General features: G+C 45.4%; 1 protein-coding gene across 1 annotated transcript in view; it reads left to right on the top strand.

The window, feature by feature from the left end:
- Window positions 1-22,171, top strand: part of AKAP11 (A-kinase anchoring protein 11) — a 40,217-nt gene that overhangs the window by 5,707 nt on the left and 12,339 nt on the right. Inside the window, exons 2-8 of the mRNA XM_060233576.1 lie at window positions 2,598-2,828; window positions 6,053-6,146; window positions 7,348-7,455; window positions 9,984-10,028; window positions 14,069-14,203; window positions 15,258-15,522; window positions 17,021-21,611. Of these exons, the coding sequence (XP_060089559.1) occupies window positions 6,087-6,146; window positions 7,348-7,455; window positions 9,984-10,028; window positions 14,069-14,203; window positions 15,258-15,522; window positions 17,021-21,611 (5,204 nt within the window). The 5' untranslated portion in view covers window positions 2,598-2,828; window positions 6,053-6,086. The remainder of the gene's footprint in view (window positions 1-2,597; window positions 2,829-6,052; window positions 6,147-7,347; window positions 7,456-9,983; window positions 10,029-14,068; window positions 14,204-15,257; window positions 15,523-17,020; window positions 21,612-22,171) is intronic.

Genomic DNA, 22,171 nt, shown 5'->3' with positions numbered 1-22,171 from the left:
TCCATAAGACCAGCATAGGGAAAGGTTAGGGAACTATTTTTTGTTACCAGTGGAAGGGGGAAACACACTACCATATAAATCACTGACCACCATTTACATAATTATGCATTAGACATGGGTAAGAAACAAACCACAAATCATGATTCATGCACAAATTGGGCAAATTAATGGTTCATTCTGAACTGGTCTGGACTTTGGTGCTTCATTTGGCTCATTTTTGTGGTTCATTTTACCAGACAGCCTGGCGCTGATTCACCCATACCAGTTGTCTATAGCTGATTGGCAGCTCCACGAGCCAATCAGAGTTCTCATTCTGCAGCATGAAGAGCTGTTGTGAGAGCTGAAGCTGAGCTTTCCTGGGGGCACCTGCTTTCATAGAATCATAGAGTTGGAAGGGACCTCTAGGGTCATCTAGTCCAACCCCCTGCACAATGCAGGAAACTCACAAACACCTCCCCCTAAGTTCACAGGATCTTCATTGCTGTCAGATGGCCATCTAGCCTCTGTTTAAAAACCTCCAAGGAAGGAGAGCCCACCACCTCCCGAGGAGGAAGCCTGTTCCACTGAGGAACCGCTCTGAACTCACAAACACCTCCCCCTAAGTTCACAGGATCTTCATTGCTGTCAGATGGCCATCTAGCCTCTGTTTAAAAACCTCCAAGGAAGGAGAGCCCACCACCTCCCGAGGAGGAAGCCTGTTCCACTGAGGAACCGCTCTGAACTCACAAACACCTCCCCCTAAGTTCACAGGATCTTCATTGCTGTCAGATGGCCATCTAGCCTCTGTTTAAAAACCTCCAAGGAAGGAGAGCCTACCACCTCCTTTTGGGGTGCTATAACTTGGACATTCCAAATCCTATCTTTGCCAAACTTGGAGGGCAGGTGGAGGACAGCCTGCTGAAGACTCCTGGTGAATTTTACACCTCTCTAACCAAATAAACCAATGAACCACGAGCTGGGTCAGAAATCATATGAAATGAGCCACCATTTCCTCCAGTTCGTGCTTATCCCCTTTATGCATCTCTCTTTGCCTTGACATCCTGGCTGCAGGTCAACATTGCATTCATTTCAGTTTTTCCCAAATTATCCCCCCCTCCCCTTGGCTTCATGATCTGTGGCTCCTACCTCTTTATTGCTCTTGTGTGTACGTGCAATAAATAATACGAGTTGGTTAGGGATGTAGAATTTCTGAAACCTATAAAGGCACAGGGGATAGGTAATTTGGGAAAAGATTAAATAAACACAATATTGATATTTTTTTTTCTCTTAAAACTAAAACTGTGCCTGGCCCAAGATCACCCATGGCTGCATGTGGAGAAGTGGAGTTAAACACAGTTCTCCGGATTAGAGTCCACCGCTCTTAACCACTGCACCAAACTGGCTCTCTTTGTGCACATTCTGCGAGGAGTCCCAGGACTCCCTTGCCATTTCTCCTCATCCTTCACAGCCTGGCCTGTCCACCTTCCAAGAGTTGCGGCATGCTGAACTCGGGCTGCTCTTCTGGTCATGTGACTGTTAAATTCTGGCCCACTCTTGCACCTCAGTGGGACCCAGGGGAGTTAAAGGTGGTCCTGTACTGAAAAGCTTGAAGACCCCTGCCCTGTTCCTGCAGATCCTGCTGCAGCTGCTATGCTTGAAGGGTTTTATTTATGTGTCTGCTTCAGCACCATGGGGCCTGGATGTCATGTTTTTTAGTGGGTTTAACTATAGCAGCATTAAAAATGTCTTTATTCATACACAGATAAGGCATTAAATGTAAGATAAAAGCTTAATGTTCATTTCTACATAGGTTATTTTTTTAAAGTATGGAGTTTTCTAGTATTAAACCCTTCGTTCTGTATCCATATCACATAAAAACACGTCCGTGACATTTCAGTGTCTAATTCTGAAATATAAAAGACGATAGGCTTGTTTTAATTTCAGCTTTTCCTTTCCCTTTCCTCAGTCTGGGGGAATCACTTCCGTCAGGGCTCTGGCTGCCATTCCTAATTCTAATTAATGAGCTAATATCTAATTAGGCATCGTGAATGAAACTGAGATAATATTGGCCTAGTTAATCTTTGCAGGTCGTTACTCTTCCTTGCCTTTAATAATAGATATAGGATGGTGACAACGCTGATAGATAGAAGAATGGGAAAACCATACAAGACCAGGCAACAGAACGCAACAGTGTGCAGGCATCCAGCTGCCCTTGAGGCGGCTCAGTGGAGAACTTGATTTCATTTCTGTACTGATTTGAAGACTTCCGAGTTGGCCTTTTGCAAACCATTAAAAAAAATGTGCCTCAGTCCTGGTAATTCAGTTTGTCAGGAAAGGGATGGATTGATCTTCCTAGGATTGCACTTGTTCAGACCAGTTATTTGTGGTGGGGGGTGGGCGGGAGGTTAGAAAAGATTTAAACCAGGTGAGCTGGGATATTCTCTTTGGTTGAATGCTCAGCTGAGGGAAGCTTGTGGTTTTATTTCAGTCAGATTTTTGGTGAGTCCATTCAGTATTTTTAAAGATTTTTTTTCCGTTCCTTGTCCTGCCTCGTCAAAGTTTTTAAAGCTGCTTAATATTACATGTTCTTATATCCATATTTTTTTTATTTTTTGTAGCCCCTGAAGAAGACTTCTAAGAAAAATGAATTGAGCTCTCTGAAGATACGTTAAAATTTTATTTTTTAAGCACTTTGGATTCTCTTTGGATCTTTTCCCTTTATTTTTAAATTTCCGATCAACTTCTTTGTGCAATACAGAAAGTTTCTTCACTTTGCCCCTTAGCATCTTATATCCTTCAGTACATTTACACAAACTTGAAGTCTGTTTGCCTCTTAAAAATTGTGGAAGGTAAGTTTGAATTTCTGAATGTACGGTGCCAAAAAAAAATCTGATTATATATACTGTATTTTGATGATTTGATTCAAATAATGTAAATTGAATTTGTCATGCAAAACACATTGGTTTATGTTTGTGTTGTGACCGAGAAGTACACTTTTCAGGCTGAAATTCTATAATAAAACTCAAAGTTTGTGTCTCTAGCCGATTTAGAATTGAGGAATAAAATTATCTTCTGAATCAGAGCCCAGAACATGTTGAGGTGTGTGTCCTTTTGGTAGGAAAAATATCAACAGCCGCTCTACATGCTTTCGCTTTCATGTGTCATTCATAGTTAGAACCAAGTCCAGGCGCCTTCGGGTCAGCTGAAGGAAGGGCTCCTGCCCAGGAATTCTGGCTGCTCTCTGAGGCCCGCCGGGACTTGGATCTGGCTATTCTACTGCAGACCAGCATGGCTCCCGTCTGAAACATGTTTTGTTAAAGTAATCCATGACAACAGTCAGCAGAATATTGCAGGATTACTACATTTTCAGACCAAACATTCATTGCTCCCCTTGTCAGAAACAGGGGGGAAGGTGGCTCAGTGGTAGAGCATCTGCTTGGTAAGCAGAAGGTCCCAGGTTCAGTCCCCGGCAGCTCCAACTCAAAACGGTCCAGGCAAATAGGCAGAGCATCTTCTTGATAAGCAGAAGGTCCCAGGTTCAGTCCCCGGCATCTCCAACTCAAAAGGGTCCAGGCAAGTAGGCATGAAAAACCTCAGCTTGAGACCCTGGAGAAAGAGCTGCTGCCAGTCTGAGTAAACAATACTGACTTTGATGGACCGAGGGTCTGATTTAGTATAAGGCAGCTTCATATATGTCATAACCAGGTAATCTGGATTAAAACAGTTTTAATGCAGATCACCTATATAGAACTGAGACACACCTGATAAAAAGGTAACCCAGCATAGCTCATGTCACATCATGTGGCAGAATCATTCACCTGTTCTTTAAAATAAAATTCTTGCTAATCGTAAGAGGGGGTAAGGAGGGAAAGGAGGGGGAGAAGGAAAAGAACCACTTTATTTTGTTAGTAATTAAATGTGCACGTCCTTAATTTGCTGTTGGAGAAGAGAGAAAAATCAATTTATCCCAGGAGCATCACTAATGAGGAGAAAAGCCGGTGTTTGTTACTCCTGCTAGAGCCACAAGTTCCCAAAAGGGAACTCCCACAACTAGTTTAAAAGAACCCTAACCTTTCATCCATAAGCAACAAGAGTGGGAAAAGGTGTTTCCCTTTTTGTGTCAGTAGAGGAGTCTCCGTTCATCTTTCCCATCCCCTGCTTCGCTTCCAAAACACAAAACCCTCTTCTGTACTTCAGTGATTTCGTTGGTTAGCAGTCTGTCCCATTTTAGAGAGTAATATGGCCCCAGGAATCATTTTAGTCTGTAATTCAAAGTCTTCAGCCCAGGTACCCACAAGCTGTGGCACAGATAGATTTTGTAGAGAAATATATAAGCTTCCAGAGTCATAGTTCATAGCCAAATGGCAAGATAGGGTTAAAAGCCTAGTGTCAACTGGGGGGGTGATTTGCAAGGAAAGTTATTCTTGGAATGTTGTAGTGTGTAGAGTCTTCTGCCCTGATTGCTCCAGGGTCTTCCAGTGGAGGCATCTGATGAGACCTTTGGCTGCATTTGGTTTCATGCACTGATGAAGAGGTGATATGATCACCATCTTCAAGTACTTGAAGGGCTGTCATCTAGAGGATGGGGTGGAATTGTTTTCTGTGGCCCCAGAAGGTAGGACCAGAACCAGTGGGTTGAAATTAAATCAGAAGAGTTTCCGGCTCAACATTAGGAAGAACTTCCTGACCGTTAAGAGCGATTCCTCAGTGGAACAGGCTTCCTCCTTGGGAGGTGGTGGGCTCTCCTTCCGTGGAGGTTTTTAAACAGAGGCTAGATGGCCATCTGACAGCTATGAAGATCCTCTGAATTTGGGGGGAGGTATTTGTGAGTTTCCTGCATTGTGTAGGGGGTTGGACTAGAGCAGGGGTGGCCAACAGTAGCTCTCCAGATGTTTTTTTGCCTACAACTCCCATCAGCCCCAGCCATTGGCCATGCTGGCTGGGGCTGATGGGAGTTGAAGGCAAAAAACATCTGGAGAGCTACAGTTGGCCACCCCTGGACTAGATGACCCTGGAGGTCCCTTCCAACTCTATGATTCTATCTGAAGGTATCTTGGCTGGGACTGCTGTTGTCAGCTGGCTGCTCTTTGTTACCCTCCAGTGAGGAAGGGGGATATCGTCCTCTCTGGAAGTATATCAGAGCATATCCTGTCCTTCTTTCTTTCTTTCTTTCTTTCTTTCTTTCTTTCTTTCTTTCTTTCTTTCTTTCTTTCTTTCTTTCTTTCTTTCTTTCTTTCTTTCTTTCTTTCTTTCTTTCTTTCTTTCTTTCTTTCTTTCTTTCTTTCTTTCTTTCTTTCTTTCTTTCTTTCTTTCTTTCTTTCTTTCTTTCGCCTTCCCTTCCCTGAATGGGCTCTGAGCGGGTAATTAATACAAAGTTAAAATCAGATTCATATAATAAAACAATAACAGTCTAAAAACAAACTCTTAATTCTGCAGTTGGTGGTATCAGTTGCCTCCACTCTTCCCATCCATCCCCCAGCTGGTGTAAAATAGATGACTCAACAGAGTTATTTCAGTAGGACAATGAGATGCTTGCGAGAGCTGCCTTCAATGAGTTCTGCTTCACCAGACTATGGCTGGGACAGGCTATGAGGAAAATAGAAAAGGGCCTGGAAGTCCTTCGCAGAGCTTCTTCCTCAGGGTGATGGGTCTCGCAGCAGCATCCTCACACCCCCACCTCCAGCATGCCACTTCAGGCAAAGTCACAGACAGTTTTGGAGCCCTGTAGTAGACGAGCAGGAGAGTTCACAGTAATGGCACTACTAGCGTGTCTGTTGTTCAGAGCAGTTCACACATGTAGTCACAAGATTCTCCACAGCAGGCTAGTCGTGCTTTTTACTGGCAAAGGTGCTGAGGCTAAGAGGGGGCCGGAACGTGGGTGGGTGGCTAGGAGGATCACAAACATCCTTTCAGGTTAATGGCAAAACTGTCTGGTCAGGATGTGGTTCATATTTATTTAGCTTCCTGGTGTCAGCCAATTTGTGCTTTCGCTGCTTTATTATAATGGCGTTTTATTTTTAAATGTTGTTTGGTTCAGTAAAAAAATAATCACTATGGCCATTTTCTTTTTCAGAAGTTTTTGAATCCTTCATTTAAAAACTAACACTATGGAAGGTATTACTAGGGTCCGAAGCAATCAAAGGAGATCCAGAACAGCAGTGAAAAAGGTAAATTCTTGCAGTTAAAAATGTGCTGTTGATTATCCTGCTGTTGAGAGTTGCAGTGGAATAAATGCTCCTTGAAGCATTGCATTTCCCCCCCATTCAGATATTTCCCAAGCATTGCATTTCCCCAGATATTTTTAAGACCCTTTTTAAGATTTGGGCATCACAATTCAGCATGTTGAAAACTTATTCAGAGGAAATTAAAGATCAGAACTGCGAGGCAAATCCTGTGACGGCAGGCTGCTGTTTAGCTTAGAGCAGGCCTGGCAGCTTGTGACCCGAATCCGGTCCACCACCGCTGGGTGCTTCTCAGCCCCCCTGGAGCAGGCAGCAAGAACAGATGGCCTTGTCCGACGGACTGTGTGGCTTTGTTAGGCGAAGTGGGTCACAAGTTGTGCCTCAAGAAAAGCTGGAGAGGCTGCTGGCTTTGGAAGCCTGGACAGAGGAGCTCAAAAGGGAAGCCGTTCCCAGCTTGGGGGACGATTGACCCTGGCTGGAGCCAACGGCTGCTTTGCAACAAGCTGCCTTTCCCCGCATCCACTGGTGGAGTGTGGGGTGCCTCTTGGGATCTCTTGGCTTCTTGCTGTGCCAACTAGCCAGCTGCTGCTCTCCTTCCAGGAGGCAGCAGCATTTATTCACTTTGCGTTTCGTAGGTTGATAGGACAGCAAAACTACCATCACTGCTTGATTTGCTGAATGCATTTCTCATCTTGAAGACGACACGCTCGCCAAGGCGGGGACAGTTTCCACCCACAGCATTTGCAGCTGGCAGAAATCAGCGGGTGGGTTTGAAGTTTATCCTAATGACTTGATACAGTAGGAGCCCCGTGGCACATAGTGGTAAGCTGCAGTACTGCAGTCCGGGCTCTGCTCACGACCTCAGTTTGATCCCGGCAGAAGCTGGGTTCAGGTAGCCGGCTCAAGGTTGGCTCAACCTTCCATCCTTCCGAGGTCGGTCAAATGAGTCCCCAGCTTGCTGTGGGGGAAGTGTAGATGACTGGGGAAGGCAGTGGCAAACCACCCCGTAAAAAGTCTGCCGTGAAAACATCGTGATGTGACATCACCCCATGGGTCGGTAATGACTTGGTGCTTGCACAGGGGGACTACCTTTACCTTTTTAAATGATTGATAACTTGTATCGAGGAAAGTACAGGATGATACAGTAGCACGTACTGAAAAACAAGCTGCATTTTCTGTCTTCCAGAGTTTTAGTGACTGTGCCTTGCCTCCTATGAAGGTGTGGTTGCAAAGCCAAAAAGAATTATGCAGCATCTCCACAGAAGAACTGGAGGAGAAGGGCCAGTTCAATGAGGTTTGGCACTGTTCTGACCTTTTTGTGTGTGTGGTGTGACTGAAGGTAAGCTGTGTGTGTGAAAGGAAATATTTTTAAACAATGTGGGCATCTTGTATGTGTGTGTGTCTTAAGTGCCGTCATGTTGCTCCTGATTTATGGTGGCCCCATGAATCTGTGTTTTCCGAAATGGCCTCCTCTTGTTAGCAGCCATTCTCAGGCATCAACAGCCTGAGGGCCCTGGTGGTTTCCTTGATGGAGCCCATCCATCCTGTGTTGGGTCTTTTCCATATGAAAAGGCATCCTGTCTAAGCTTTTGCCTCAAATCTTGAAAAGCTACAATTAGAGGCCACCCTTTTGTGGTTGCGCCCACAACTCCTGTGTCTGAATTCCAGAGGTGCCCACAGGCTCAAAAGGGCCGGGGACCTCTGGCATAGAAGCGAAGCGGGATGTTTCTTTGGTTGCAGAAGAACCAGGACACCACGATTAAATTTTAGAACTCTTCAAAATTCTAACTTTTTGATGGCAAATAAAAATAACTGTTTATGGAAGAAAACAAAGTATATTGAGCGAGCATAAAACATACTTACGTTTTCAGTTATACCTGAGGAAGTGGGCTTTGAGTCATGGAAGTGCATACCCTGGGAAATGCTGATCTTGGAAGTGCTGCTGGACTGAAACCCTAGCAGGCTCTTCGCCTGCCCAGAGCAAAGAGCACAAAGGGGCCAATCTCAAAATGTCAGGGAGCTTCATCTCCCTGTGTAGGCGGCGCTTGTTCCTGAGTAAGTGCGAGGATGGCCTCCTGGCCTTATCTGGAGCCTCTCTCACACTGAGGAGAGGGAGGACTAGCTCTTGGCTTTGGGGAAGAAAGAAGCAGGCACCAGCAAACACATGGCCAGCTTTCGTGGCTCCCAAGGGGGCACCGTGTTAGGGATAAGTGCCCTACACCACAAGCAGTTAGCTAATTTGGAGATGCAAAAAGTTACATTTGAGCTCTGCCGATGCTCAGAGATAGCGAAACTTTCCTCTCCTGGTAGGGCAAAGGAGTGTGAACTTAGTTTTATTGGTTAGACTTTTGCTAGAAATGCTGTTTGGCCAAAAAAAAGTGCTTTATAATGCTGATCTCAAGCTTGGATGAGGCATATTGAGGGAGGGAGTGCATGTGTGTGTGTGTGCACGCACGTATGTGTTCATTCCCAAGAGCCTCAGCAGAGTGGTGTCATGTTCAGAACTGATCCCCAAAGCCCCTGGAGTCCCATGAGAAATCCCACTAAGTGGAGCATTTTGAACAGGGATGAAAACAGCAAAGATCCTTTGGTTTGGGAGCAGAAGTGAACTTTTTCTAAGAAGTAGGATACATCACAATGGGTTGCTGCATGGGAGATGGAGACACTATAAAACAAATCATTAATTTTGTAACTTTAAGCTTCAAACGTACCTTTATCAAACAAGTCATGTCAGACTAACCTATCTTTTTTTTTTGAGAAAGTTATTACCTTGCTGTACACTGGGAAATGCAGTAGACATTGTTTATCTTGATTTCAGTAAGGCTTTTGATAAAGTTCCACATAATATTCTTGTTGCCAAATTGGAAAAATGTGGTTTGGATCCTATGACTGTTAGGTGGATCTGTAAGTGGTGGACTGATCACTCTCAAAAGAGTGATTGTAGGGGTTCCTCATCCTCTTGGGTGGGGGGGGGAGCGACAAGCGGAGTGCCTAAAGGATCTGTCCTGGAACCTGTTTTGTTCAGCATCTTTATAAATGATTTGGATGAAGGAATAGAGGGAATGCTTATTAAATTTGCAGATGATGCTAAATGGGAAGGGATAACAAATACTGTAGAAGAGAGGATGATCTTGACAGACTGGGAAACTGGGCTAAAACAAATAAAATAAATTTTAACAGGGATAAATGTAAAGTTCTGCATTTAAATAGGAAAAATCCATCATTATAGGATGGGGGGAGACTTGTCTTGGCAGTAGTATGTTCAAAAAGGATCTAGGGGTCTTAGTGGGCCATACACTGAACATGAGTCTGCAATGTGATGTGGTAGGAAAAAAGGCAAATGCGATTTTGGGCTGTATCAACAGAAGTATAGTGTCCAGATCTCATGAAGTGATAGTATCACTTTACTCTGGGGTTGAATGGAAAGGGAAGCACAAAGGAACACACACTTGAAACACGCTTGAAGTTGCCCTTGAGTGAATCAGAGCCTCGGTCCATCGAGGTCAGTATTGCCTTCTCAGACTGGCAGCAGCTCTCCGGGATCCCAGACAGAGGCCTTTCAGATCATCAGTTGTCAAATCTTTTAACTGGAGATTGAACCTGAGATCTTCTGCATGCCCAGCAGGTGCTCTGCCAGTGAGCCATGGTCCCTCTACGAAAGCCTCAGCTGAAAACAAACATGAAGGTCAACTTTGAGCCTTCTGCACTGAAGCTCCTAAAAGTGCTGTGCAGTAATTTTCATTGGTGAGGTGGCTTTTGCAGAACACCCGTGTTTAGGAATTTAACTCTTTCATACATTTACATTTTGTGTTTATGTTGCAGGTCATGTTTCTGTGCTTTGCTGATGAGACAGCTGTGGCTCCTAAGGTACTGTAATGGACATACATTCCTGAAAGGTAGTTAGCTTAGCCCAGGTGTCCCCAGCATGGGCACCTTTCCTGGTGCCCACCAAGCGTCTTCAGAAAGTAGATGGGGCCTTTGCTCTTTAAGGCATCTGATCTGCTTTTGGAGACTGGATTAGCCACACGGGTTTCTTAAAACGTTGCTCTGACAGCAGCTGCCACCACAACACAGGGATCTGTCTTCACTGTGCGGTTGAAGGTCAGCTGCATCATCTATTTCGTAGCTGGCTCCACCTCCTGCCGCAGCCATTTTGTGCCCGCATCTGGCAAGCTTATGTGAGCATTCCAAATGTGCCCTCTGGCGCCAAAAGGTTGGGGACTCCTGGCTTAGCCTGCTGAAGCGAACCATACCTAGAGTTTAAATAATGTATTTAGTCGCTACGGCTCAAGGCTGGAAAGAACGGCATTTGTATGATACCTGACTTGCCCTCGAGAACTCTGATCTGCACTGTTCCCTGAACAACTTCCCTCCTTCCTCCTGTTACTGTGTTCATTCCCTTTTTGTCCCACTTCATTGTACAGCCAAGTGCAATCCCTTTACATTCTCATCAGTGCAGCGTCTAATTAGAGTTTGCCTAGTGTGTCTTCAGCTGCTGGCACAATAAAGTGTGGCCAAACAGGGTGAACATATTAAGAGCAGGATGAAGGGAAGGAATGAGGTCTTCAGTGAACTTGGCTTGGGCTGAGTCAGAGTTCTTGAGGGCCTTGAACACACAAAAAAGCAGCAGACTCTTTCCCTTACTTAGGACCAGAGGGATGGGTTCAGCACATCTAAGACTGGGAACAAATTCCCACCACAGAGGAGACAGGAAGCTCAGCTGTTAAGCCTTGCTTCCCAAATGCAGTGGGAGGAGTCATGTTCTCCTGGATACCTTATACCTCCCAAGAGAAGGCGTGGAAGTCCAGTGTTCCATTTCCCAGTTGTAGTTACAGTCATAATTAGCTACCTTATAGGTCAGGGGTGGTCAAACTTGCTTAACCGAGGCTTATGGTCTTGGGCGACTTCAATGTCCATGCAGACGACGCAGCCTCCAATCAGGCGCTGGACCTAGTGTCTTCCATGGCGACACTAGGACTCTCCCAATTTGTTACCACTCCCACGCATCAGGCCGGACACATGTTAGACCTGATCTTTGCGTCCGGGATTCTGGTGGACGGTATCGCAGTAGAGGCGGTGCCATGGTCGGACCACCTAGCCCTCAAGGCTTGTGTGGGTGCGCCTTCTCAACCCTGTATGGGCGGCGAGCCTATTTTGGCTCGCCCGCGGAGTCAGATGGACCCTGAGCGGTTCCAGAGGGCTCTGCGGGACCCCTGGCCCCCTAGCAATTCCCTTGATGATCTGGTAGACACCTGGCATGACAGGTTATCCAGGGCCATCAACGAAATTGCACCCCGGCGTCCTCTGCGCCCTCGAAGTAGGCTGGCTCCTTGGTACACCTCGGAGCTACGCCAACTGAAACAGGGTCTCAGACGACTAGAGAGGCGGTGGCGGCATACTCGTGACGAAGCGTCGAGAACATCCTATAGAATGTTTATGAAGTCTTATGAGATGGCAGTCAAAGCCGCAAAGAAGGATTACTTTGCGGCTAGGATTGCATCTGCAAATTCGCGCCCAGCACAATTATTTAAGATAATTGAAAATTTGACCACTCTGCCTCAAGGCAGACCAAACATAAGAGAATTGGAAATAGGCTGTGAGGCTTTTGCGAACTTTTTTGCAGATAAAATCTCGTCGCTCCGCCAGGACTTTTCTGCCACATTGAATGCAGTAGATGAACCCGGGGCTCCGTGCCTGTCTCCGGATGTTATCTTGGATCACTTTGACGCGCTTAGTCTTGGGGAAGTCGACGAAGTCCTCTCAACTGTACGCCCTACAACTTGTGACCTTGACCCATGCCCCTCCTGGCTAATTAAATCCTGCCAGAGGGAGCTTAGATATCCTATACGGGATATCGTAAATAGATCCCTCTTGGAAGGGCAATTTCCAACATCTTTGAAAGAGGCCATGGTCCGCCCTCTCCTAAAAAAGAGTACAGCAGATCCGGCCGAATTGGCAAACTACCGACCGGTCTCGAACCTACCATTTTTAAGTAAGGTCATAGAGAGGGCAGTGGCGTTACAGTTGCAGAGTTTTTTGGATGACACTTCCGCCTTAGACCCTCACCAGTCCGGCTTTCGTCCAGGTTATGGGACGGAGACAGTGCTAGTCGCCTTGGTGGATGACCTCCAGCGGCATCTGGATCGAGGCGGCGTGGCGGTGCTGATATTGTTGGATCTGTCGGCCGCATTTGATACGGTCGATCATCAGCTACTGGCCCGCCGGCTCGCCGACGCGGGGATTGGGGGATTGGCCTTACAGTGGCTTTCCTCCTTCCTCGAAGGACAGGGACAAAGGGTGGCCATTGGGGGGGAGCGGTCCCGGAGGCACCCACTAATATGTGGGGTGCCACAAGGGGCAGTTCTTTCCCCGATGTTGTTTAACATCTATATGCGCCCCCTTGCCCAGATTGCCCGGAGGTTTGGGCTTGGGTGCCATCAGTACGCCGATGACACCCAGCTCTATCTACTAATGGATGGCCGGCCTGGCTCCGTCCCAGAAAGCCTGGACCTAGCATTGCAAGCCGTGGCAGGTTGGCTCAGACTGAGCGAGCTGAAGTTGAATCCAACGAAGACAGAGGTCCTTTGCTTGGGTCGCGGTCCTGTGGGAAGGGAAATCCCCTTACCGGTCCTTGACGGTGTGCAGCTTAAAGCGGCACATAGGGTCAGGAGCCTGGGGGTTCTTCTGGAGCCTTCATTATCGATGGAGGCACAGATAGCGGCTGCTGCCAAGTCCGCGTTCTTTCATCTTCGACGGGCGAAGCAGTTGGCCCCCTTCCTGGAGCGCCGTGACCTAGCAATGGTGATCCATGCTACGGTCACCTCGAGACTGGACTACTGCAACGCCCTCTACATGGGGCTGCCCTTGTGTCGAACTCGGCGGCTGCAGCTGGTGCAAAACGCGGCGGCTAGGCTGTTGTTGGGGCTCCCAAGATGGGAGCACATACAGCCGGGGCTGCGCGGGCTGCACTGGCTGCCAGTGGTATACCGAGTTCGGTACAAGGTGCTGGTAATTACCTTTAAAGCCCTATATGGCCGAGGACCTACCTACCTGAGGGACCGTCTCTCCCCACACGAGCCCCAGAGGGCACTGAGGTCATCTGGGAAAAACCAGTTGAATATCCCTGGGCCAAGGGAGGCCAGACTGAAGGCCACCCGGGATCGGGCCTTCTCTATCGCCGCTCCAATGCTATGGAACCAACTCCCTGAGGAGGTGAGGGCCCTAAAATGTTTAGATCAATTTCGTAGGGCCTGTAAGACCCACCTTTTCAGGATGGCCTTCAACTAGTGACAGAATCAGTGACAAAGCTAGTTATGCTGCTGGAAATGTTCTATTTTTGGAAGTTCACTAAAATCTAGTGCTATAACGCCACACTGTTATGTTAATTTTAATAATTTATAACTGTTTTAATTATGTTTTTATGTTTTTATTATGTAAAACCGATGTAATGTATCATTATGTTGTGAGCCGCCCTGAGCCCGCTCCGGCGGGGAGGGCGGGATAGAAATAAAAAATTATTATTATTATTATTATTAACGTAAGAACCGCATAGATAAACATTGGATGTTTGAGATCCATAAGACAGGAACATCAGATGTTTGAGAACTTCAAAACAGGAAGGAAGATGGGGAGGGAGAGGTGGAAAGAAAGCAACTTTAACTTTAAAAGCATTCTCCAAGCTGGCCAGCAGGGCTGGTGAGGGCTTTGAGAGCCACACAGTATGTGTGAAAGAGCCATGTTGTGGCTTCCAAGCCATAGTTTGGCCACCCCTGTTATAATTCAATACAAACTAGTTTCAAAGTATGAAAATATATCTGGGTAGAAGACTGGTAAAATTGGATTGGAATTAAAATTTGTGCAAGCAGGATGCATTAATTTTACTCTTGGGTGTGCTGTGTTTGGTTTAGGAATTTGCAGCTGTGTCTGTGGAACTTCTGGATCTTCTGAAATCTCTTCACTTGTGCAATTTAAATGAAAATGAAGTTATTTTCCTAAAGGACTTGTATAAACCGTTAGAGACTGGCGATGTTCTCACTCAACAGGTAAGATATTAATGCCTTTTACATAAACTTGTAAAGGTATGGTTGTTCAAATTACCTTGTCTTTAATAAAAGGCCCATTAATGGGATACAGCATTCGGAGTGTATGGTGCCAACTTGTGCTTGTGTGTTTGTGTGTGTTTGTGTGTTACCCCATCCTGCAAATGATCTACATTAAGCTGTGTGAGCTTGCTGGAGTGGCACCTTTAGACCAATGGTGTCTTTGTAGTAAAGTCACTATTTTTAGCATGAGTGTCTGCTAGTGTTTCTTGTTTTAACAATTTATTGAGGTTTTGGAATAACAAAAATTAACAAGAGGAAAGAAAGGGGGGATATAACATGCAAACTTGGGGAAGGGGGAAGGGAAATAACATACAAAAATTAAACCTATACACTTACATATTTCTCCATATATTAGCTAAATTTCCCTTTACATTTTTTCCAGCGTCCAAACAACAAATCCTGAGCCTTTGCATGGCTCCTCTTTATCAACTATAATACATTATTATTATGCTTTTCAAACCATACATAAAAGGGAGACCATATTTCTTTTAAGGTTTTCGTGCTATCTTCTGTCAGTAGATCTGTGAGCACATCCATCTCTGCAGTCTCTTAAGAACACAGTTCAGATTTTGTTGGTATATCTGGTTTTTTCCAAGTCTTTGCATATTGGATCCTTGCTGCAGTTACTAGATGCGGATAGACATGTTTTGTACCTTTATCAGTTACCTCTGGCATATTTAGTAGAAAGAATTCGGGCTTTAAAGGAATACTATTACTGTACATTTTTGGAATAATTTCATGAACCATAGCCCAAAATCTCTTGGCCTTCCCGCATGTCCACCACATATGGTAAAATGATCCGTCTTTTGCCTTACACTTCCAACATAAGTACGTCTGCTAGTGTTAATTCCCTACGCATTCAGATAATGTGCTTTATGTTCTGTTAGAACTGTAAACGGACTTGATTTCATATCCTAGATAAACTTGGGATTTAGAATTGCATAGCAGGTATATAGCAGTTGCTGAGTGATATAATTGTTCCTCTTTTTGTTAGCACTGCCCTTCACAAACCCTGTGTGTGATGAGACTGGCTCCTTCCCGTCCAAGACTCAGCGCGGATTCTCTCTTGACTTTGCTGAGCGAGTATGCCGCTGGTATCAGATGTGCTGTGGAAACATCTGCATTGCAGAAGCACATATCAGACACACCACGCGCGGAGGACGATGACACTAATCATTCGGTGTCTTCCATCGAGGATGATTTTGTGACTGCTTTAGAGCATTTAGATGAAGATGAGCCTACAAAGACAATGAACCCTGGTAAGTATTCCTGAAGGGTTGTAGCAGAGGGATAGCTTTGAATGTAACAAGGTATATTTAAAAGGGACTGTAGCACTACAGTTAACTTTTACTGTAGGAAAACGTTCGCAGGTAGGTTTTAATGATTCCTATGTATGTATTTGGGGCGGGACGGTGGCTCAGTGGTAGAGCATCTGCTTGGGAAGCAGAAGGTCCCAGGTTCAATCCCCGGCATCTCCAAAAAAGGGTCCAGGCAAATAGGTGTGAAAAACCTCAGCTTGAGACCCTGGAGAGCCGCTGCCAGTCTGAGAAGACAATACTGCCTTTGATGGACCGAGGGTCTGATTCAGTAGAAGGCAGCTTCATATGTTCATATGTTCAAAACATTTTAAAGTTGATATCTTTGCTTAAGGAAAGAAATAAGGATCATTGGGTTTTCAAAGAGTGGTTATCCGGTGAAGGTCTCTGCTGCAGGTTGTGTCAACGACGGCCTCTCATTTAGTTGCTTTTATAAGGGGCCTAGAGAGGTTTGTGGAGGAGGGATGGATCCCTCCGTGGGCATTTGTGAGCTCCTTTCAGAGGTGGCCTTCTGGTGCTGGGGTCAGCAGCAGCAGGAGGAGGAGGTGGCGGCTTTGATTCCCCACTTCTCCACTTACAGCTGCTGGAATGGTCTTGGGTCAGCCATAGCTCTCATAGGAGTTGTCCTTGAAAGGGCAGCTGCTGTGAAAGCCCTCTCAGCCCCACCCACAGGGTGTCTGTCGTGGGGGGAGAAGACATAGGAGATTGTAAGCTGCTCTGAGTCTCTGAGCAATTCTTCTTCTTTGGCTCCCATGGCCAAGTGGTCGCCCACCCTCTGAAGCAGGAAGCTGGGCTCCAAGGACCAGGGGTGAGATTGAGTACAGCTGCTCTTAAAAGTTCATAAGCACACAAGGCCAAGGTTATTGATCATTCAGTCCTGCCCCCGCATAAAGATCTGCCACATTTAAGGTCAAAATATGAGGTTTTATTACATTTTGTTCAAATATTACATTTGCCAAATGGATTTTTATGTAACGTCAGTCTTAATTAGTTACTGAAGCAGCAGCTTGTGATTGCATAAATATAGATGCCCATGAAGTTTACTGTTATTGTGTTTCCCTTTCTGCTGAAGGGATTATAAATATATTAAGATTCTGTCTTCTAAACCACTCGATCAGTTGCACACTGCTAAATTACATATGGCTTAAATATTTTGGGAAGTGTTTAATTTTATTTTGGGGGGATTGCCGCTAATGGAAGGTGAGACAATTTTTGCTGACTCTCCCGTCATGCTGTCCCTGGGGGTTCCCTGACCCCCCCAGGAACAGAATTTTGAAAAGTCTTAGGACTTCAGCAAGAACGGGAGGGTGAGAAATCTCACTCTGCAGGTAGGAATCTGCAAAGATCTCAGCAGAAATCCTATGCAGATCCAAGCCTTTTGCAGTACTTTACACTCAGGTATTTTGTGTGTTCATTGATCTCTTTTTTTCCTGTGGCACAGACCAAGTTACGCCTGAGAAACTGCTCCAGGATGCTGCTTCACAGACCCTTGTTGCTCCTCACTTAGACTCTGCTGATCCCAGGATAGTTATTAAGCCATCTTGCAAAGCCTCAGCTCTTCTCGTTAACATCTTGGAACTTCAAGGGCTGTCACCCTCTGTAAGACGTTCAGTCACAACTTCTGCTTCTGATCCTGGGCTACAGATGGCTTTTTCCAGGTCCCATGATTCTTCTGATCCAGGTGTTAACCTCTTCCCTAAAACATTGTTTTCTTCCTCTCCGGATGACTCCTCAGAGTCAGAATGCTCCAGCCCGAGCCCAGTTATTTTCTTAGATGAAGAAGGGTATCAAAGAAGCCTCAAGGCGAAACTTCAGCTGCCAAAGATCCCCGTAATGAAGGACGATGTTGAAGACTCAGACTCTGAAGTGAGTGAATTTTTTGATAGCTTTGACCAGTTTGATGAGCAAGAGCAAACTTTGCAGAGTGGCTGTAAATTGTCTGAGGAGCCCACTGTGGGGCACATAGCCCAAGAGAAAACACTTTCATGTAAAACATCAAGCTCCGCAACCACTGCAGTGAATCTCCAGAAGTTCAAATCTGATCGTCCCGTTCTGCCCGCCAATGTCAAGAAGCCAACGCCCCGCAAACTGGAGTCTTTGTACGGTCAGAATCTTCTGGATGTCCCAGAGTCCCCTCGTCCATTGCAAATGTCAGGAGAGGATAGTGGAGGTTTGTTCAGCCCAATCAGGTCATCGGCCTTCAGTCCGTTAAGCAACGGCTTTTCATCGGAGTGCCTGTGTCAGCTGGGCAGCGATAGAGACACCGTCAGCCAAAACCACAATCTCTTTTGCCGTACATATTCAGACTTTGCAAATACGGTTTCCTTTGAAATTCTAGGTTCTGTCTTGAATTCTCGTACTTCGCCATTGCGTAGATACTCTCGAGAGCTTTCCAACCGTAACAGAACTGTCTCACAAGAAGAAAAATTTCCTGTTGTGGAGATCAAAGGGGATAGCACTAAAAAAGAGGTAGATAAGAAAAGCAGATCTAAACAGAAAGCGCTAGTGATTAAAAACCACATCCAGAAATTTGCATCAGAACTTGTGGAGAAGAGTTTTGGCCATGCTTTTAAAGACCTCCAAAAGGGTGTTTCTTCGTGTACGAGTGTCCTCTGTCACCTGGCAGCCAAGCTGACTTCTTCAGCCTTTCAGATGGCTTTTTATGAGATCAGACGGCAGCGAGCCTTTTCCCTGAAGCAGAAGGCCATTGGTGGGCTAGCTGGGTTTTTGGTGAGCAAAGCAGTAACAGGTGCTTTAAAAGAACTCCACTCCATGAAGCAACAAATGTTTACCAACACCGTTGCAAAATTTGCAGCTGACCTTGCAGAGGAGCTCATTTTTGAAGGGATCATGGAAGTGTGCCAGTTTTCTCATCCCTCCACACCAGCTGCTTCTCAGAACGGGTCTTTCCACTATGACGATAAAGTTGTACGGTCCTATGCTGAAGACTTATCTGATTCAGTTATTCAGGAAGCTTTCATTGAGTTATCTCAGGTTGATGTGACCTTTACAACTCAAGCAGCAATTAGTGTTTCCATGAACAACATAAAATATGTCAGCGCTGAAAGTATTCTGGAATCCACACAGGCCTCCAGTGCTTCCTCAGACTTTCCTGATAAAGTGCCAGTAACCTTGAATCCAGTACAGGAATCCAGAAAGGAATATACCATCCATACAGCCTTGTTCTACACTTCTGGCATTGCCAGTTCCGTTCCAGTGCCCTTAGCTGGAAGTGCACTTTGTCAAAACCAGATCTTAACTGATAACGCAAAGATGAAGAACCGTTCAACAGCAGATGGCCATGGGAAAATGTGGAAAGACTCTGCAGAATTGAATTACGCGACACGGAAGAGACAAGAGGAAGTAACATCCTTAAGAAGTATTTACCTGACGTCAGGTAATGGTCCAGGAAGTGGATGCAATACTCACATTTTATGTAAGCAAGGTGACTGCAAACAAGCAAATAATTCTGAAATCCGTAACATTTCTCACTTAAGTGGGATGCCAGCCGTCAGTAATTTTTCTGGAACAATGGTGGATATGATAGTAACCGAGGCTTACGAAGCAGTAACTTCTTCAAAGGTTTCTAAAATATCAGAGCATTATACAGATATCTTAAGAACCGAGAAGATGCCATATTTGCAGTGCATTGGTGAAGACACGTGCAGAAATGTATTTGCTAATTACTTGGCCAAGCAGCCGGTAAAACAGTCTGTAGATGAAACCAAGTCTCCATGTTCTGCTACAAGTGAGAAACTAGCATACTGTGTAGGATTAGGAAGTAATAAAGAAAACAATAAGGCAGAATTGCATAGCACAACAAGTCAACCTGGAAAAAAGAACAGTGCTCTAGTAATTGTGGGACAGCAGCAGATGCCCCTAAACAGCTTGTCTAAATTTCATGTAACTCCAGATTACTGCAGTAGGCGTTTGCTTTCCGGGGGTAAGGACTGCTTTCAAGAAAGGAAGTGGCAAGTTGGGTGCCGATTTTCAACATGCGCGAGCCCTTTTTGTTCTGGGCCTTCTGTAAAGTGTGCTGATGAGTTTCCAGAGACCGAAAAATGTTCAGCAAAACCTTCAAGTGACCCACTGGAAACACATGATATGCTCAAAACTGCAGGCTGTTCCGTATCCGGTCAGGAACGAACGTCTACCCTTGCTTCTGTGGTTCCTAACTGCGATGATGCATTTCATATGGAACACAGATCAAGCATGAGAGAGGGAGCTCTGTGTGTGGTCCCGGACACACCACCCCCAACACCTTCAACCCCCTCGCAGGCTAGTTCTGAGTGGAACGTAAGGAACTTAACAAAACAGCTAAAAGGTGAACTAGCAAAGCAGTTTGCTCCTGCTACCCCTCCTCCCACACCTTACAGATCAGAAGTGGAGGGGCCCTATGAAAATGAACATTCTTTCTTAGAAAAAGAAGAGTTCATGCTAAAACTGATGCGGTCTCTTTCCGAGGAAGTTGAAAGCGGTGAAGATGAGTCTACTGTCGCGCTGGCTGAAAAGGTTAAAGCCTCAATAAGGACACTGGCATATGCAGATCATCTGGCCACGTGTATCATTTCCATGGCCACTGAAATGGCTGCTTCCCATTTAGAGAATGAAAACGCTGAAGCAAAAAATAAACTTAAGCTACAACCTGGGTTTGCTGCATGCACGAACGTTCCAGAAAAAAATGGACATTCCTTGTGGATTTATGCCAGCGATGTGGCTGGCAAGGTTGTTAGTGAAGCAAAGAAAATAGCACAGTCCAGCCACTGCAAACGTTTGAGGCTGAAGCAAGTGAATCGCCAGGCTGACCATCTTAAGAGAACCTGTAACGAATGTCGGTCAAAAGGCAAGAAGTTTCTCTTGGCAGACCAGCGGTCGAAAGACACTGATTTTTCAGTACTTTCTTTACCCCTGAGTTCAGAGGCTCCTGGACTGACCACCAAATTTCCCAGCTGCGAAAGTGTAACAGATGAGTATGCAGATCACATTATTCGGATGCTGAAACGAGAAGGTGGTCATGGTGACCTAATAATGGAGCAGTTTGCCAGTAGACTTGTTTACAGATCTATAAAATCTGGAATGCAGCAAGCTGCGTGCAAACTCAAAATGAAATGTAATAGAAAAGTCGCTCCTGATCAGAATTTGCGGTTCAACAGTCCACTTGATCCGTTTGAGCTAGCAAACAAGGAAGCAAAGAAACAGAAAAGAAAAAGTATGCATCGTTTTGGGAAACTGGCTTCTGAAAGCAAATACAGCATAGGGAGAGCGGAATATCCAAAGTTATTAAATTTCTCTGAATCCCTTGCCAGTAGCATAACCTCTGACGTCAGAAGAAAATTTAAAATGTCACCTGCTTGCTTGCCGAAATCCTTAACTGATTCTTGTTTGTATAAAAAATCCCAGGCCAGCGCAGTCACAGGTGATCTCAAGACGCTCTCTCAAACCCCGTCTCCTGACAGTTGCAAACAAAAACTGTATCGTAGCACAGGCAGCTTAAATGAATGTGCTTACAGAGACAGCATTGTTAACGCCATAGAACAATATGCCAGGAAGATAGTCGATGACACTTTAGAAGTAAGCTTGGAATCTGCTGCTGTCCAAACTACCGGGCACTGGACTAATGGAGAGAGATCAACGTATGCAGAAAAGCTGTCTCCGTTTTCTGCAACTGCTTGCAGGTACTGCTGTATGAAGGAGCACCAGAACTGCCCTGGAAGCCCATCTTTGCACCTCCTTGGACAAGAGCTTCATTCCAGAAGTGGACAGATTTCAAACTTGAGACTAAGTGGCGGTTGTCAAAAATCTCACGTTCTTCACCTTGATATTCCGAAAATTCATATTAATATGGATGAGAAGGTAGCGTTTGCCGAAAACATGATTGCTGCCGGTTTTGACAAAGCAGAGAGGCAGCTGAGCAACACAAGTCTGGCAGCTGACAGTGGAATCGGCCAGGATGGAATCAGCTTTGCAGAAAGTCTTACTACAGAAATCATAACTTCCTGTATGACAAACATCGGTCAGGCTGTCAACATAAGGTAACGGTGCCTTCTTTTTTCTTGATTGGGTTTTAGTCATCTTTGCTGTTTCCCCCCCCCCAAAAATGTACTATTTAATTATTAATACAGCTGTTTTAATTAATTAAATGAAGGAGTCATAAGAACATGGCTTATAGTCTTGTAGAACTTACAATAAGGACATAACTTTAAATCGAGCTGAAGTTAGAATTATCAGTTTATCTAATTCTCAATATGTCCAAATCTGTGCAATACTTAAATCCAGAGACTGGAGCCACGAGCAGACCTTTTTGCAAAGCTGAAAAATGTCCCAGCTTTGCAGAAAAATCTGAAATCTAAAAAAACCCACATTGGGAGCCAGAGATAAAAGAAGAGGCGTCGCCATACCCTGATTTGCCCCCCCCCCCCCACCGGCTTCTGAACAGTTTAGCAAAGTTGATGCTTGGATTGAAGGCAACCGACTCAGACTCGGCCAAGAGAAGACTGAGGTGCAGTAGGCTGATAATGCAGCTGGCCGGCCAGGGAAGGTGGAGGCAGCCTGTTCTGCGGGGGCTTTTATGATTTGTCTGTGTGCTTGAGTT

Source organism: Heteronotia binoei, chromosome 3 (genome assembly GCF_032191835.1).
Source record: "Heteronotia binoei isolate CCM8104 ecotype False Entrance Well chromosome 3, APGP_CSIRO_Hbin_v1, whole genome shotgun sequence".
NCBI lineage: Eukaryota > Metazoa > Chordata > Lepidosauria > Squamata > Gekkonidae > Heteronotia > Heteronotia binoei.
Note: the sequence above shows the minus strand (reverse complement) of the source record. Positions and strands in the feature narration are given on the sequence as shown.